Source organism: Peromyscus californicus, unplaced genomic scaffold, assembly GCF_007827085.1.
Source record: "Peromyscus californicus insignis strain IS unplaced genomic scaffold, ASM782708v3 Scaffold_11__1_contigs__length_118956290, whole genome shotgun sequence".
Taxonomy (NCBI): domain Eukaryota; kingdom Metazoa; phylum Chordata; class Mammalia; order Rodentia; family Cricetidae; genus Peromyscus; species Peromyscus californicus.
In genome coordinates, this window is record NW_026294402.1 from 93156469 (window position 1) to 93175944 (window position 19476).

The window sequence follows — 19476 nt, forward strand, 5'->3', positions numbered from 1 at the left end:
CACTTCCACATGACTGTTCATCACCAAAGGAAATTAGGACAGGAACTCAAATAGGACAGGAACCTGGTGGCAGGAGCTGAGGCAGAGGCCATAAAGGGGTGCTGCTTACTGGCTTGCTTCGTTGCTCAGCCTGCTTTCTTATAGAACCCAGGATCACCAGCCCAGGGATGACAGCATCCACAATGGGCTGGGCCGTCCCCCATTGATCACTAATTGAGAAAATGCCTTACAGCTGGATCTCATGGAGGCATTTTCTCAACTGAGGCTCCTTCGTCTCTGATGAATCTAGCTTGTATCAAGTTGACACAAAACCAGCCAGTACAGTCACCCCTGTAACCTACATCCCTCTAGCAAAATTCCACTTCTTAAAGATTCCGGAATCTCCCCAAATAGTGCCTCCAATTGGGGACTAAGTGAGCAAACCAATGAACCTGTGGGAGGGGCATTTCTCAATCAAGTCACCATACTCATAATATCTTAACATGTTTATAACATAATTACTATTCATTAAGTCCTTCCAGAATTCTATTAATAATATATTTGTAAGAAAATTCTCATTTCAAGATTGCATTAGTTTTTCCAAGATGTTTATTTCCTTATTTTAAAAAAAAAAAGGCTTGTTTTGTGGATGTTACTTTACTACATTTTACCTTTTTTGTAAATGTGTTTATTCTTCATATTGGATTACTTCATTGTTCAACAGTTTTCTTTTTCATCCTGTATTTTTTTTAACCTTTTATTGAATCTTTGTGGATTTCACATCATACAGTCTGATCCCACTCATCTCCCCATCTCCTCGCATCTGCCCTCTGTCCTTCCAACACCCCCACCCCCAAATCAAAACCAAATTTAAAAGAGAAACCAAGAATCAAATACAACAAAACTAAAAGAATAATCTTGGTTTAAAAAAAAAAACACAAGAAGAATCTTGTTGTGGAAGCTGTGGTGTGGTCCGTTGACACGCACAGTTTACCTTTAGTCCTTTTGTGCTTGCTTATAAGTGTTCAATGCCATGAATCATTGGTCGGCCTCGAGGCCTCTGGTTTCCGAGCTCTCACTAGGACTCGTCATGGATTTCCTGTTATTGTCTTGTGTCGTTAAGATCCTGCTGTTTTGGATCTATAGGTTCGTCACCTTCACATGCTCCAACAGTTCATAGGTGGATGCTGGGGTGGGCCTTCAAATGCTCCAACAGGTCATAGGTGGATGCTGGGGTGGGCCTTCACATGCTCCAACAGTTCATAGGTGGATGTGGGGTGGGCCTTCACATGCTCCAACAGTTCATAGATGGATGTGGGGTGGGCCTTCACATGCTCCAACAGTTCATAGGTGGATGCTGGGGTGGGCCTTCAAATGCTCCAACAGTTCATAGGTGGATGTTGGAGTGGGCCTTCACATGCTCCAACGGTTCATAGGTGGATGTTGGGGTGGGCCTTCACATGCTCCAATAGTTCATAGGTGGATGTGGGGTGGGCCTTCACATGCTCCAACAGTTCATAGGTGGATGCTGGGGTGGGCCATCCTGCATTTTTAATTCTTTCACTTGTACATATGCAGCTCACTACCCTTTGGAAGGTTTGCAGCTTGTCTCTAGAAAATACATATCCAACAGTGAAGCAATTCCATAGTTACTTGTTCACAGTTCATTTGACCATGGGGAGATGTTCAGCTCCTCAAAGGAATGGAAATCTTAATTACCACAACTTTTATCCCCAGTTCAAGGAATACATTAAAATGTCAACTTGTTAGCCAACAACTGGATTTACTAGTCATGTTCTGGTTCCTATTTAGGGTAGAGGTGAGAGTTGCTTTCTTTTAAAAATAGGTGTTGGTTATAAAAGCTATTCATGCTATTAGCCAGTGGGAAACTTTACCTGCTACAATACTAACCTGCCAGGCAAGATACGCCCACTGGTACAATATTGGTTGGAAGGATTGTGGGGGTAAACAACTAATTTTGCATTGACTTTGAGGGTTGTTCCACAGGAAGGAATTCATGCCTGGAATACAAGAAAGCTTGATCAAAATCCGTGGCTTGGAAGTCATAGACCCTAGAGTAGAACCCAATGCTGTTACATTGATAAATGGCCTTGCTGTCAAACTGCCTTCTAAACATTTATATTTATGCATATAGGCTATGGTGCATTCAGCCTTGGCCAAGGGAAGCTTCTCTCTGCAGTGGTTAGCAGCTGATACAGAAACCCACACCTATTAAAGTGCTAAGAATAAGTGAGTATCTTGTGTTGGCCCTAATGTGACATCTCTATCAGCTGCACCCCCACATTCACCATGATAAAACCTTAAGCAACATCACAAGAGGAGGAGCGCTATGAAATGCTGACTTGTGAACATGATGTGGCCACTGCAACTCATGAACTCTCTGTAGCTATGGTTACCTGCACAAGACAGGCACAGGATGTAGCCCATGAGGTCAGTCAACACTACAACAGGTGGCATCAACTGAACTCAGTGGGTTACAGAGGGAAGAAGAAGAGAGGATGAGAAGAGGTGAAGTGGGAAGGGGCACATGGTAGAGGTGCCTAGGGAGAATAAGGAGGAGTTGGAAGTGGATGTGAACAAGATACATTGTTTACATGTGTGAGATTGTCAAAGAATACCTAAAAGACACTGTTAAAATGAATAAATAAACAAAATAGAGGCTGGCATGTCTTGTGTTGTGGGTTATTTTTTTTTTCTTGAACTTTATGAAGAAAAGAGGTTTATTTTGCTGGTAACTTTTAGAGATTGAAGAGTGTGGGACAAACATCTGACCGTCTCTAGAGAGGGCCTTCTGGCTGTGTGACATGGCAGATAGCATAACTAAGAGACCATGAGGTGATGCAGGGAGCAAGAGAAATGTGGTGACCTGCTCTTCTCTTTTTGTGACAGCCACTTTTACAAAATCAGGGTCCTGTGAGGGCCTCATTAGTCTTTGAGAGTCATGTCTACAACATGCTAATTAGCTTCCACAAGGCCTCTGAGTTGGTTCCCATTCTCGTGCTCTGAACAAAATATCCTACAAAACCAATTTTTAAAAAAGGAGAGTTGGTTTTTGGCTCACAGCTCAGATATTCAATCCGTCTGGGTGGGGAATAGCAGGAGCTCGAAGCAGCTGGTTCCATCGTGTTTGTTTAGGACAGCAAGGGATGAATGATGCCACTCAGATCCCTTCCCTCTTTTCACTGCATCCCAGTCCAAGGAGTGGTGCTGCCTGCATCTAGGGTCAGTTTTCTCACCTCAATTAATCCAGTAGAAAACCCCTCACAGAAATTACTGTGAATACATTTCCATGGTAGTTCTAAACCCCATCAAGTTGGCAATCAATATTAACCATCGCAGCTCCGCTCCCTTGTAAACTTGATACGGACCAAACACATCACTTTTAGTTGGTAACTTTTCATCTGTTGGTCCCGTATATTCATGACCATACAGCAAAATGCCTTCAGTCCAACTTAAAAAGTATCCATGGTCTTTAAGGGTTCCAATACAGTTCACATGTACAGTTGTCTCTTCTGAAACTCAGTTTCTTAACTGTGAGGCCTTAAAATGCCCAAAAGGAATATGCATACAATAACAGACTAAACATTATCATCCCCAAAGGGAGGAACAAGGGTACAGAAAGGACAGATAGGAGTGAAGACCAACTAAACCCCAGCAGGGCAAATATCAAACCCTGAAGCTCGTGTCCAGAATTTGGGTTTCAGATTAAACCACATGGACTCCAAAGAGCATAAAAAGCAGTAGTCCTCCATCTCTGCTGCCTGTAGTGGACATAACCTTTTTCTTAGGCTGGTTCCACTTATAGCCTACAATTTCCTCAGGAGAAACCTCATGGTGTGGGTGTACTGACACCCTGGGATCTCCACCACAAATAAGACTTCACTTTCAGAGCTTTGGGACTTCCCTTAAGGGGCTCCTTTCAGGGACTCTGCTAGAATGATGCCTGTCTCAGAAGCCTCTAGAATTATTGCACAAGCCTCTATGGCATCCTCAGCCTTGCATCCTCAGAATCATCAAAAGATTTAGCACGCTTGGTGCGAGGTCCAGAAGCACCTCTACTAGGAAAAAAAGAACTGCTCTCTGGACACACAGCACCTTGGACACTCACCTGGCTGTCTAATGGATTCCTGGTGCCACTCCAGACATCCAATAACCTAATATCCATCCTATCTACACACAGGTGCTTTTTGCTGCCCACTATCTACAAAAAGAATGGAGACACTAGATCTCAACCAGAAATAAAAAAAGCTGCCTTCCAGAACTACAAAACCTGCTTGCCAATTCAAGGCTTCATCTCAAAACCTTCCATATCCCCCTCATTGGCATCACTGGCTCCCTGTCCCCTATTTCAACAGAACCAAGAGTACTGGATTTGCTATGCCGCCACTGTCCTTTCTGTGTTCCCCTGACTGGATGGAGACTTGGCCTTACCTTCGGCCTCTTGGACAGTTCAAGCTGCTGCTCCTCCAGGAACCAACAAATACCCCAGTGGGAGAAGGTGGGTCCTACCCCTGAGTGTATGATGCTTCTCTGCCTCTTCACAACCATCCCTTAACCTGCTGGAACAGTCTTCCCTTGTCTATCTCCTCAGAACAACCAAGCCTACACAGTGAAATGCCATCTCAGAAGACAAGGCTAACAAGCAAACAAAAAGACAGCTACTGAAGGAAGCAGTTTGGGGCAGGAGAGCTGCCATGAGCCTTTAGCTCTCAGCCCTTGAAACTAGATGGTAGCAGATCTCTCTGAACTTGAGATTGCTCTCCAAAAAAAAACCCTCCAGTTTCATGACTTATTTTTTGTTTTGTTTTGGTTTTTGGTTTTTCAAGACAGGGTTTCTCTGTGTAGTTTTGGTGCCTGTCCGGGTTCTCCCTCTGTTGACCAGGCTGGCCTGGAACTCACAGAGATCCATGTGGCTCTGACTCCCAAGTGCTGGGATTAAAAAAGTGTACCACCTCCTCACAGCCAATGACTTATTTTTGAAATGCTGTTTTCAAGAGCAATGTTTGTAATTCCAATTTCAACTACAAAGTAATAAAGTTTCTGGACCCAAGTATGTGAGGTTGTGTAAAAGAGTTCATGAGAGACCATGTGTGCTTGTGTGTGTCAGAGGTCCCATGTCAGGCATACTGCAGAGCAGATATTCACAAAATAGTTCATTACAGTAGTAAAATTACAGTTATTAAGTAGCAACAGAAATAATTTTAGGGTTGTGGGTCCACAATTCATGAGGAACTGTTTGAAGAGTCCCAGCATTAGGACGGTGGCGAACTATTCACTTAGGACTGTCTGCTCTTGTATCATCCACAGGATGGCACTTAACCACCTGTAACTACAGTTCCAGAAGATCTCTAATACCCTCTTCTCTCCAGGCTCTTGTATGCCCCAAGTGCATGTGCACTAACAAAGGTCTACAAACTTGCACATAATCCAATTGAATATAAATAAAGGTTTAACAAAGAATGAAAAAAATCAGATTAAGAACTTCTTCTACAGGGAGTGTGTGTGGTGTCTAGTCTTGGTTGTCATCTTGATTATGTCTGGAATTAACTAAACCCCCAGAGGTCAAGTATACCTGTGAGGGATTTTTCTTGATTGAATCATTTGAGGTGGGAAGTATAGCTGAGTATTTTCTGAGTCCTGCCCAGTCCACAGCCTCCTAGACCCAAGGAAACACAGAAGCTTATATTAATTAAAACTGCTCAGCCATTAGCTCAGGCTTGCTATTGACTACCTCTTACACTTAAATTCAGCCCATTTCTGTTAATCTATAAGTCATCACTGGTTCCGGGGCTTTATCTGTGTGTCATTACATGCCGCTCCATGCACAGCAGGCTGGTGTCCTCTGTCACTGCCTTCCTCTTCCTAGAATTCTCCTTTTCTGCTTATCACACCTATACTTCCTGTTTGGCTACTGGCCAATCAGCATTTTATTTATCAACCAATCAAAACAACATAGATTCACAGCATACAGAACATCCCACAGCATGGAGGACCCAATCTGAATCTGGATCTTTAGAGGTGGAAAGATCCCCAACACAGCAGGAGAAGGAAGGTGTTGGTACATGCACCCTAGCCTTTGGGAGGTATAGACAGTCAATCAGAAGTCCAAGGTTATCCTCACTGCATAGTGTGTTTTGGGCTAGTTGGGTTGGGTACATGAAACGCTTGCTGAAAAGAAATGCGGAAAGTATTTCTAAGGTCCTTAGAGTACTTTGAGGAATAAATAGGAAAAGGAACAGAGCCAGCTAGAGGAGAAGGTCATGGGGCACAAATGAAATCAAGGTCTATTTTGCACATGTATGAGAATGTCCTAAAGAAACCCAGTATTTTCTATAGTTGGTAAGAGGAGGAGAGAAACAGAGGGAAGACTTTTGGGAGAACTTTTCCAAGAAGATCACTCAGCAGGGCAGACAGAATCATCACATGACTGTCTTCCTCTCATTTAACAGAGTTTTCCAATGGATGTCCATAGTGCCAAGTAGTAGATTCATTGATATACTATTTAAAAGGTAAGAAACATTCAATGGCTGGACAGTGGTGGTGCATGCCTTTAATGTCAGCACTTGGGAGGCAGAGTCAGAGCGATCTCTGGGAGTTCCAAGCCATCCTGGTCTACAGAGCAAGATCCAGGATAGGCACCAAGCTACACAAGAGAAACTCTGTCTCAAAAAACTAAAAAAAAAAAAATTAAAAATTAAAAATTAAAAATTAAAACGAATGAAAGAAAGAAAAGAAAAAAAGAAACATTCAATAAATATGCAAATGAAAAAGCATGGTAACCTCACCCATCAGGATCTTAGGCCTACATCTTGAGTAGGCCATATGGACTACCAGACCCCTGTTAGATATAAACAAAGAAATAAGTAGATAAGTAAGTAAGTAAGTACTAATCAAACAAACAGGCCCAATAAGGGACTGGCCTTGGCACTTAGCTCTAGTGTTGTCTGGCATGTATAAGGATGAGCTCCTCCAATAGGGGATAGTAGAGACAGGAGGAGGGAAGACAGAGACAGTCATAAAGAGTAAAACTGGCCGGGCGGTGGTGGCGCACGCCTTTAATCCCAGCACTTGGGAGGCAGAGCCAGGCGGATCTCTGTGAGTTCGAGGCCAGCCTGGGCTACCAAGTGAGTCCCAGGAAAGGCGCAAAGCTGCACAGAGAAACCCTGTCTCGAAAAACCAAAAAAAAAAAAAAAAGAGTAAAACTGATTTCAGGTGTCAAACACAGAGCATAACAAATAGAAGGAAAAATATCAAAGATGCCACTTACAAATTAAGCAGGACTATGCTTATTTTCCATTTTTAACACAAACAAAGGTTTTAATTTTGAAAGATTTCTTTTCCACCCCTGATGACCTTTGAGGATAAACTAATCATGTCTTAGAGACATGGTTTCTTGGGTCCAGCCTAGCCTGGAATTCGCCTTTTGCACAGACTGGCCTAGTACTCCCCATGCATCAGGCTGGCCTTGAACTCCTGATCTCCCTGTCCTTGTCTCCCAACTTCTGGGGTTAGGGAAGTTCTGATACTTTTTTAAATTTCTCTCTGGGGATCGAACCCATTGGCCTCCAGCATGTGAGACAAACACTCTATCCTTGGGGTGTTTCCTTAGATCAATTCTTTGCACGTGATACCATATAAATCTAATATCGATTTTTGATTAAATTAAAAACTAGCCGTATACAAAAATTTAGCCACTGGTTTTATTAGCAACCTTCACCTCCAACGAACAACTCAAGTTTCACTTTGTTAATTTCCATTTCCATTTTATTTTGGGAATGAAGAAAACGTTTAGGACTTGGTATGTGGGGATGGGGCAAAGAATCCATGAGTATGTAGGAAGGGGTTGGGAAAACAGTTTTCCTATTTCTATCTGTTGCCAAAAATCAGGCTATACAAACAAAGACATGCCAAGGTCGATTTCTCCTCTCAACCACCACCACCCAATAACACCTGTGTGCATACACACGCACATGCACACTGGCACACAGGTGGGTTCTTGAAGGTTGAGGGTCACACCTTGCCTGGGCCCCGCCATGCCTGGGTGGGGCTTTCTTGGAAGGCAGGCTTAAATAGGGAACTGTGGTCCTCTCCAAATACTCTTGATCAGTCAGTCATCCTGACCACGTCTCTCTCCTAGAGGGTCCACAGAGTCTCTTGCAGAAGAAGCCACACAACAGTTGTCCCTGAAGGAAGACCTCCAGCACTCAGAAGAAGCCAGACGACAGCTGTCCCTGAAGGAAGACCTCCAGCAAAGTCCATCAGCTGCATCGGACCTTGTCTTGCACCTCTCCTCAAGTGCCAAGGCCGCATTGCCACCATGATGCCAGGAGTGCGGCCCTGCAGCCCAACCGACAACCCGCTGCCCTGCTGGGCACCACAGCCAGAAGGACCCAAGCCTGCCAAGCGCCGACGCCTCCACGAGTGCACCTGCCCGGGGTCGCAGGCACAGCCAGACCTGGAAGCGCCCACCAGGCCGGCCAGCGAGCAGCTCACCACCACCACCTTGTTCCTGCCTGCTGGCCTTGCCCTGAAACTCCATCTGGAAGGTGGAGACCTGCTGCTGGAGCCCGAGCCAGATTCCGTCAGGAGAGTGACGCTCCCTGGACACACCATCATCGTGGTGCCCCAGGATCTCCAGGACTCCACACAGACTGCACAGCCTGGCTTCTGGCCCTCCAGGCAGCAGGATGCCACTCTCCTGGAAATTCCCCAGTACCACCAGGTCATCTTCCAGCAGGGATTCTCCATACATCTGTATCAGACACGCAAGACTGGGGAGACGCCTCTGACCCACATGAAGACACTCAAGGAGGCTTAGGAGACTTCCTGACACCTATGCCATGGATGAATGCTCCTTCCGAACCCGATTGGGACATGAGAGTGACGCTCCCTGGACACACTATCATGGTGCCTGAGAATCTCCAGGACTCCACACAGACTGCAGCCTGGCATCTCGACCACCAGCCAGCAAGAGGCTGCTCTCCTGGAAATGCCCCAGGACCACAAGGTCATCCTCCAGCACATCTTTATCAGACACCCAAGGCTGGGGAAATGCCTCTGACCCACATGAAGACACTCAAGGAGGCTTAGGAGACTTCCTTAAGCCTAAGTCATGGATGAATGCGCCAGCCGTGTCCGACTGACACATGAGAGTGACGATCCCTGGACACACCATCGTGGTGCCCGAGAATCTCCAGGACCGCACAGCCTGGCATCTCACTCACCAGTCAGCTGGAGGCCACTCTCCTGGAAATGCCCCGAACCACCAGGTCAGCCTCCAGCGGGGATCTTCCACAACATCTGCATCAGACACCAAAGGCTGGGGAAACGCCTCTGACCCACATGAAGACACTCAAGGAGGCTTAGGAGACTTCCTGACACCTATGCCATGGATGAATGCTCCAGCGGAACCCCATTGGGACATGAGAGTGATGCTCCCTGGACACACCATCATGGTGCCCGAGGATCTCCAGGACTCCACACAGACTACACAGCCTTATGGTGATATTTTATTTGTATTAAAATATTATTTGTATGTTAATAAATAAAGTTGCCCGGGGGTCAGAGCTATTAGCAAGCCATAGGAAAGCAGGGCAGTGGTAGCGTACGCTTGTAATTCCAGCACTTGGTAGGCAGAGCTGGGTAAGTCTCTGTGTGTTCAGGGATACAGCCATTATTGGATACACATGCTTTTAATCTTAATACCAATCATGGAAAACCTGGAGGCCTATACAGACAGGCTGTGAGGAGGCGGTCATGTGGTTGGGTTTACAACCAATGAGAAGGCAGGACAAGAACTCTATATAAAGACTTTAACACAGGGGTAGCTCTGGTTCGGAGAGGTAGGACCACCGCAGGAGGAAGGGTAAGGTTTTAGCTCTTAGCTCTGACCTCTTGGCTTTCTTCTTTGCATTGGTTCTGTGTTTATTATTTAATAAGAAGGTTGGATACATCTACACAGCCTGGCTTCTGGCCCTCCAGACAGCAGGATGCCGCTCTCCTGGAAATTCCCCAGTACCACCAGGTCATCTTCCAGCAGGGATTCTCCATACATCTGTATCAGACACGCAAGACTGGGGAAACGCCTCTGACCCACATGAAGAAACTCAAGGAGGCTTAGGAGACTTCCTGACACCTATGCCATGGATGAATGCTCCAGCCGAACCCCATTGGGACATGAGAGTGATGCTCCCTGGACACACCATCATGGTGCCCGAGGATCTCCAGGACTCCACACAGACTGCACAGCTTGGCATCTGGCCCACCAGCCAGCAGTAGGCTGCTCTCCTGGAAATGTCACAGGACGACCAGGTCATCCTCCAGCAGGGATCCTCCAGCACAGTGGTATCAGACACTCAAGGCTGGGGAAATGCCTCTGACTCACATGAAGACACTCAAGGAAGCTTAGGAGATTTCCTGAGGCCTATGCCATGGATGAATGCTCCAGCTAGCATGGTTCCAGGGATGCCTCTCCCCTTCACTGAGGTGTCCAGCCCCTTGTTCCCAGGCCAAGTGTCACATTCCTGGGGCCCATCAGCCCCTCCTGGTGCAGAGAGATATGCTCCCAGCTCCATCTGGAGCCTCAAAGGCAGCATGCTGTGGCCTCTCCCCAGCTCACCGCTGCAGCCTCTCCCTCCATCTCCCTCTCCTCCTCCAAGTCATCAGGCACAGGACCCTCAGAGTCATCAGAAGATCTGGTGCCCTTGCTGCAAGGCCCAGAGGCACCTCTTCTAGGAAAGAGAGGACTGCTCCCGTGCCACTTGAGACACCAAATAACCCAACATTCAGCCTGGCTACACACAGGTGTTTTGGGCTGTGCACTATGGAAGAATGGAGACACTAGATCTCACCCCTGAAGTCAAAATGCTGCCTTCCAGAACCAATTCAAGTCTTCATCTCAAAACCTTCCACATCTCCCTCATTGGCATCACTGACTCCCTGGACAGACACTCTCACTGTCCCCTATTTCAACAGAACCAAGAGTACTGGGTTTGCTACGCCACCACTGTCCTTTCTGTGTTCCCCTGACTGGATGGAGACTTGGCCTTGCCTTCGGCCTCTTGGACAGTTTAAGCTGCTGCTCCTCCAGGAACCAACAAATACCCCAGTGGGAGAAGGTGGGTCCTAGCCCTGAGTGTATGATGCTTCTCTGCTTCTTCACAACCATTCCTTAACCAGCTGGAACAGTCTTCCCTTGTCTATCTCCTCAGGACAACCAAGCCTACACAGTGAAACACCATCTCAGAAGACAAGGCTAACAAACAAAGAACAAGACACCTACTGAAGGAAGCAGTTGGGGCAGGAGAGCTGCCATGTGCCTTTAGCTCCCAGCCCTGGAAAACCAGAGGCTCCCTAGCAGATCTCTCTGAAATGGAGTTTGCTCTCCAACAAAAAACTCTAGTTTCATGGCTTTCTTTGAAATGCTCTTCTCCACAGCAATATTTGTAATCCCAACTTCACTCATAAATTAATAAAATTTGTAGACCCCAGTATGTGAGGCTGTAAAGGAGTTTTGAGAGAGAGAGAGAGAGAGAGAGAGAGAGAGAGAGAGAGAGAGAGAGAGAGAGTGTGTTTTTGTGTGTTTTTCTGTGTGTGTATGTGTGTGTGTGTGGTAGAGAAAGAGGACAATAAAACCGCAAGCAGTCTGGGGGACTGTGTGATCACACAAATTGGTTGAAAATCAGCCTGCTAGGGAAATCAAGGGTCTCACCTTCCCTTGATCCCACCGAGTATAAAGCAATACCCAATGTATGATCTCAATAAGAAACATATTAAATATCAATTGCAGGAAATTCATTCTGCCTACCCATATCAAGAGAAACAGGTATCTTTAAAAATTGAAATAGAATTAGAACACAAAGAAATGAACACACACACACACACAAAATAAGTCACTGGAAGTGATGGGGTTCAGTGGGAAAAGGTAATTTTTTTAGTAAGATGACAGGACCATCATATTTCACATGAAAAGTGAAACTGAATAACTATCTGGTGGTTTTAATAATCTATTCCATCCAGATATGAGGTTAAATTGTGCTGGGTGTGGTGGCCCATGCTTCCAACAGCAGCAGTGAGGACACTGAGAGAAGAATGGGAAGGGGTCAGGGCGACACTGGCCACACTGACCTTTGGTAAACCTGACAGAGAGGTAAATTGGGAAAGGTAACATGGGAAACTATGAGGAGCAACTGAGTGTGGTGGTGCATGCCCATAATCCAGGTGAGGGCAGCTGGATCAGGAGTTGGAGCCCACACACAGCTACACAGGAAGTTCAAGGGCAATGGGGCTGTAAGGGACAGTGTCAAAGAGATCCAAAAGTAAAGAGGGACCAGAGAGAGGGTTCAGCACTTGGAGTAGTGATTCTCAACCCATGGGGAGAGGCCACTTTGAGGGGTCAGAGGGCCCATGTCAGGCATACTACAGAGCAGATATTTACAAACTAGTTCATTACAGTAGTAAAATTATGGTTATGAAGTAGCAACAGAAATAATTTTAGGGTTGTGGGTCTACAATACATGAGGAACTGTTTGAAGGGTCCCAGCATTAGGATGGTGGTGAACCATTCACTTAGAAGGACTGTCTGCTCTTGGAGCACCCACAGGATGGCACTTAACTGTAGAGAGCCATGCACGGCCGCGCCTCAAAGATGGCGCTGGTGTCCGGCTTCCACCTTCCCAATGGCAGGTGTTCTCTGGGATAAACAACTCCTTATTTGGCTTGGGCGTGGAATCTGGCTTGCTTGCATATGTCTGACCCTATCGGCATTGTCCACATGGCACTACAGGGTTGGTTGCCCAGTGGCTATAAAGGGCGTGGGCTGGCTTTCCTTGGAGTCAGAAGATGGCTTTCCCCGGGGTCAGAAGATTGTTTAAGGTTCCTGAATAAACTGCTTGGAGGAGAGCCTGGTGTTGCGTCTTCCTTGCTGGTCGAGGCGGACGCGACAAGTGGTGGCCCGTACGGGGACCCTTTAAGGCTCAGAACTCTTCACAGTCAGGGCAGTGCACTGGTAAGTCCCCAGGTAAGGTGGGGATCCACAACAAAAGCGGGAAAATTAAGCAGAGCCACGACAAAAGTGGACAGGAAAATTAAAACGTAGAACCATGACAAAAATGGTTGGGAAAATTAAAGAAAGTGAAAGCAGGTGAAGGCAAAAGTGCTGCTGGTATCATGGGCGCAACTTCTTCGCACCCAATTTTTCTGACTCTTAACGAGCTGCTCCTTTCAAAGAAATTAGAGATTAAGAAGATTACTTTAGAAAGATTTCTAGAGGAATGTGATGTCGTGGCACCCTGGTTTGCAGTTTCCGGAAGCCTCATGGTAGCTTCCTGGGAAAAGTTGGCCCGTGATCTAGACTTCGCTGCAGAACAAGGGACGCTTAAACATGGGGTTAGACCAGTTTGGAAATTAGTGAGAGGGTGTCTCGAAGGCCAGCGCTGCAGCGATGCGGTAGAGAATGGGCAGGCAGCCTTAGAAATGTTGCAGGAAGAAAGATCAGAAAAGGCCATGTCTGCTAAAGCAGCGTCTACCAGAAGTAAAACAAAAAAGGGGGAAGAAAAAACAAGGTTATATCCTGACCTTTCAGACCTAGAGCGTTCCGAGTCCCCTATCTCTTCCCCTGATTCTGATGTAGAGTCATTATGTGAAACCTTGTAGAGTGTGAGAATAAGAAAGAAAAGGGGTAGAAATAAAGGAGAAAGAGAAAGAATTAAAGGATGTGAGTCTGAATGTGGAGCCGCTCCCTCAGCTCCTCCACCTTATCTATAATCTGCCTCCATGTCTAGAGTTGTCTCTATGGGGAATTCTTTTAACCTGGAGGTTTGGAGACAGGTTAGAACTGAAATGCAGCTAGCTTGCCCAGTGTTTCTCAATGCCCAGACTCAACAAAGATACCATGAACCTTTGGATTTTAAGGTCATCAAGTCTCTAGCGGAATCTGTCTGGACTTATGGCATCACAGCCTCATACTGTTGCTCAAGTGGAGGCTCTGCACAGATTTTGCGTGACTCCATCCGATTGGATGAATCTTGCTCGAGCATGTCTCAGCGCAGGGCAGTATTTAGACTGGAAGGCATTTTTGATAGAATTTGGCAGTGAACAAGCTGCGATTAACAGGGCTGCAGGTGGAGGTCAAACAGCTTGGGATGTAGACATGCTGCTGGGACAAGGCTGATTTGCCAATCAACAAAATGAATATCCACAGCAGGTTTATGACCAGATAAATCAACTAGCAACAAGGGCATGGAAGTCCCTACCTAATAAAGGGGAAGTGAGCGGCAACCTTACTAAGATCCTTCAGGGACCTATGGAACCTTTTTCAGATTTTGTGGCCCGCATGGTCAAGGCTGCAGGCAGAATCTTTGGGGACCCAGATGCCGTGATGCCGCTTATAAAGCAGCTAGTTTATGAACAATGTACCAAAGAATGCAAGGCTGCGATCACCCCTTATAAGAACAAAGGTCTAGAAGTATGGATGAAAGTGTGCAGAGAATTAGGGGGACCTCTAATTAACGCAGGCCTTGCGGCCGCAGTTATACAACTTAATAACAAGAAAGGAGGGAACACTGGGGCACGTTTTCAGTGTGGAAAAATGGGCCATCTCAAACGTAGCTGCCCTCAAGGAGAAGGTAACCAAGGAATAGGGAGGAGCCAACACCCTACACAGCCTGGACTTTGTCCTAGGTGTAAAAAGGGGAAGCATTGGTCTAATGAGTGTAGGTCAGTCAAGGACATAAATGGTCAGCCTATAACAACGGGCAATCTTTCAAAAAACGGACAGCGGGGCCCTCGGCCTCAGGGCCCGCAAATATATGGGGCAGTGGAGAATCAGGAGCAAGGCGGGAACCCGGAGCAGTGGCCAACCCTCTGTCATCCGAGGAACCACAGAGAGCCACTACAGGCTCAGCAGGGTTGGACCTCCGTGCCACCACCAGACTCATACTGACTCCGCAGATGGGAGTACAATGAGTGGAGTCTGATTTTAAAGGCCCTTTGAAGCCGGTCACGGTGGGTTTATTGATAGGAAGATCCTCCACCACCATAAAAGGTCTTAAAGTACACCCAGGAGTGATTGATCCTGATTATACTGGGATCGTGAAAATTATGGTTGAGTCTCCAAAAGGAATTACTGCCATTTCACTAGGTGATAGGATTGCACAACTAGTTTTATTACCCAGTTTACATGAGTCCTATCCAGCTGCTGATCGAAACAGAGGAAATAAAGGCTTCGGATCCACGGGGACAGATTTAACTTTTCTGTCCCTTGATTTAGATCAAAGACCCACCTTGCAATTAATTATTAATGGTACCAAGATAACGGGACTCCTGGACACTGGTGCAGATCAGAGCATCATTGCCCGTAAAGACTGGCCCTGTGGGTGGCCAGTGCAAGTCTCCTCTCAAACTCTACAAGGGCTAGGATATACCAATTCACCATATGTTAGTGCAGGACAATTACAGTGGCAGGATGAAGGGGGCCATTCAGGTGTTATGCAACCCTACGTCCTCGAGCTTCCAGTGTCCCTTTGGGGAAGGGATCTTATGCAGTCTATGGGATTCAAATATTCTAAGTAATGAATATTCTAAGGAGTCTCAGGAAATTATGATGAAGATGGGATGTCATCCTAGGTTTGGTTTGGGGAAGTTTCTCCAAGGCAGAAAAGATCCAGTTCAGGCGCAGAGTAGACCACCTAGGCAGGGATTGGGTTTTTCATAGGGGCCACTGAGGAAGGAATTCCCATTTCCTGGAAAACAGAGGACCCGGTATGGGTACCTCAGTGGCCACTTTCCTCTGAAAAGTTATCAGCGGCAGAAGAGCTAGTAAAAGAACAGCTTGAGGCTGGACATATGACCCTCTGTGTCCCCTTGGAATACACCTATATTGTCATTAGAAAAAAATCTGGAAAGTGGCGATTGTTACATGACCTTAGGGCTATTAATAATCAGATGCAGGTCATGGGTCCAGTGCATCGAGGGCTACCGCTTCTATCGGCTCTGCCAGCCTCCTGGCATATTATTGCTGTGGATATAAAGGATTGTTTCTTTTCCATTCCCTTATTTCAAGATGATAGTGCCAGATTTGCCATTACTCTCCCTTCCATCAATCATGAGGAACCTGATAAGAGATATGAGTGGGTGGTCTTGCCTCAAGGCATGGCTAACAGCCCCACCATGTGTTAGATCTATGTGGCTGCAGCTCTGGCGCCCATGCAGCAGCGTTTTCCCATAGTAAGATGTGTCCATTACATGGATGATATCCTCCTTGCCGCAAAAGATGAAGGAATATTAGAGGAAGCTTATTCCTACTTGGATGAAGCATTAAGAAAGAAAGGTCTTTGCATTGCCCCAGAAAAGATTCAGAAGAATGGGATCGCTCATTATTTAGGCTCTAATATAGCCTTTAATCAGGTTGTCCCACAAAAGGTAGAGCTGAGGAAGGATTATCTTCGTACTCTTAATGATTTCCAAAAGTTATTGGGAGACATAAATTGGGTCCGAGGGAGTTTGCATATGTCCAACTATGATTTGAAGCCTCTTTTTGATATCTTAAATGGAGATCCGGCCTTGGATTCACCAAGAGTATTAACTCAAGAGGCTAGGGATGCATTGAAGAAGGTAGAAGATAGACTACAAAAGGCATTCCTTATGAGAGTCCAGAGTCCAGACAAGATTAGCTTATGCATATTGCCTACCCTTTTACAGCCTACAGGGATTTTATGGCAAGATGGAACTCTGTTGTGGATTCACCCAAAGTTGTCGCCTGCACAAACTATACAGCATTAGCCCACTGCTGTGGCAGAGCTTGCCCAACAAGGAATCTTATTATGTGTGCAATCAGATTCCTGCTATGTTGTTAATGCTTTGAAATATCTTGAATGTGCAGGATTGATTAAACCCTCTAGTTCTGTGAGCTCCTTATTTCAGCAATTACAAAGTTTGATTTGGCTACGTAAACATCCATTCTTCATTCAGCACATACGTGCTCATACAAGATTGCCTGGTCCTTTAGCTAAAGGCAATGACATAGTAGGTCAGTGTACCCGACAAGTGTGGATGTTTATGGCTTCAGCTATACAGCGAGCCTCTGATTTTCATAAAGAATTCCATGTGAATGCACGCACGTTGCAGGCTAAATTTTCCCTTTCCCATGTGGATGCGTGCCAAGTAGTCATGGATTGTCCTCAATGTGTTATTTTTCATCATCCCCCTAGTTTGGGAATTAACCCCCGTGGTTTATGTCCCTTAAAAGTTTGGCAAATGGATGTTACACATATCCCTGACTTTGGGCGCCTCAAATACGTGCATGTCTCTGTGGATACTTGTTCAGGGATTATACATGCCTCACCTATGACTGGGGAGAAAGCATTGAATGTCATTTCCCACTGTCTGGAAGCCTGGGCATCATGGGGAAAACCTCAGCAATTAAAGACTGATAATGGGCCGGCGTACACAGGACAGAAATTTAATTCCTTCTGTCAGCGCATGGATGTGCAGTTAACGCACGGTCTCCCTTATAATCCTCAAGGCCAAGGCATTGTGGAGCGTGCGCCTCGGTCCCTTAAAGAAATTCTTCAGAAACAAAAAGGGGGAATAGGCCGTGACCGAACCCCAAGAGAAAGACTCTCTCTGGCATTATTCACCTTAAATTTTTTGAATTTGGATGCCTCGGGAAGTTCATCAGCAGATAGGCATCATAATCCACACAGCCCTATGAAGGGCATGGTGAAGTGGAAAGATATCCTCACGGGTAGCTGGCATGGCCCCGATCCCATGCTGACATGGGCACGAGGTTCTGTTTGTGTTTTCCCACAGGACCGGCTAGACCCTATCTGGGTACCTGAATGATTGGTGCGACGGGCCCCTCAGACGGAGAGACGTGATGACACCCCGGAAGCTGATGTGCCTGATCGCGATAGCCCTGATTCTGACAAGCGTGCCAGCGGGAGCAGCTGAGGATCGACTCACAAGCGGAACCTGGCCGGTGGAGTTTGATAACCTGACCCAGATCCTGCGCAATGAGATCATTGCGGTCAACTCCACCCGTGTGCACCTGGCCTCTGCTGCGGAAATGATGTCTTGGCTGCGAAATTCTATCACCTTTTTAAAGGAGTGGGCGGGATTAGGTGCCCTGGCAGGCCTACTGGTACTTGTCTCCCTGATGTGCCTCTGGTGCATTGTTCATTTAAGGTTTTCTCAGCAGCGCAATGCAGCCGTGATTATCCAAGCCTTTACAGCCATAGAGGCTGGACAGTCTCCCCAGGCCTGGCTGGCTGCATTAAAAGCTTGATCACGCAGGATGCGAGGCTAGTGCACTGCACTTGGATCTAGCTGTATTGTAAAACCCAAGAAGAGCAAGTCTAATTGCATGTGGGTTGATACCCTAATTCCCACCTCTGCAAAAAAGGGTATCAGATGGGTCAAGTGTTCTCTGGGTGGATGACACCTGGACTAACACCAGTACGATGTCCAAGTTGTATTTTGGCAGAGATTAGACCTCTGCTCTTGCCTGCTGCCTGCTGCTTAAAACAATAATGGGGGAACTGTAGAGAGCCGTGCACGGCCGCGCCTCAAAGATGGCGCCGGTGTCCGGCTTCTGCCTTCCCGATGGCGGGTGTTCTCTGGGATAAACAACTCCTTATTTGGCTTGGGCGTGGAATCTGGCTTGCTTGCATATGTCTGACCCTATCGGCATTGTCCACGTGGCACTACAGGGTTGGTTGCCCAGTGGCTATAAAGGGCGTGGGCTGGCTTTCCCCAGAGTCAGAAGATGGCTTTCCCTGGGGTCAGAAGATTGTTCAAGGTTCCTGAATAAACTGCTTGGAGAAGAGCCTGGTGTTGCATCTTCCTTGCTGGTCGAGGCGGACGTGACACTTAACCCCCTGTCACTACAGTTCCAGAGGATCTCTAACACCCTCTTCTCTCCAGGCTCTTGTGTGCCCCAAGTGCATGTGCACTAACAAAGGTCTACACACTTGCACATAAGCCAATGAAATATAAATAAAGGTTTGGCATAAAGAATGAAAAAAATCAGATTAAGAACTTCTTCTACAGGGAGTGTGTGTGGTGTCTAGTCTTGGTTGTCATCTTGTTTATGTCTGGAATTAACTAAACCCCCAGAGGTCAAGTATACCTGTGAGGGATTTTTCTTGATTGAATCATTTGAGGTGGGAAGTATAGCTGAATATTTTCTGAGTCTGGCCCAGTCCACAGCCACCTAGACCCAAGTAAACACACAGAAGCTTATATTAATTAAAACTGCTCAGCCATTAGCTCAGGCTTACCATTGACTACCTCTTACACTTAAATTCAGCCCATTTCTGTTCATCTATATGCCATCACTGGTTCCGTGGCTTTATCTGTGTGTCATTACATGCCGCTCCATGCACAGCAGGCTGGTGTCCTCTGTCACTGCCTTCCTCTTCCTAGAATTCTCCTTTTCTGCTCATCACACCTATACTTCCTGTCTGGCTACTGGCCAAT

General features: G+C 46.4%; 1 protein-coding gene across 1 annotated transcript; it reads left to right on the top strand.

The window, feature by feature from the left end:
- Window positions 1-7912: 7912 nt before the first annotated feature.
- On the top strand, window positions 7913-8818 carry LOC128105406 (proline-rich protein 23A3-like). The gene has a single exon (XM_052730544.1). It carries the CDS (start codon window positions 8318-8320, stop codon window positions 8816-8818), a length of 501 nt encoding a protein of 166 aa, XP_052586504.1. The 5' UTR covers window positions 7913-8317.
- The last annotated feature ends 10658 nt before the right edge of the window (window positions 8819-19476 follow it).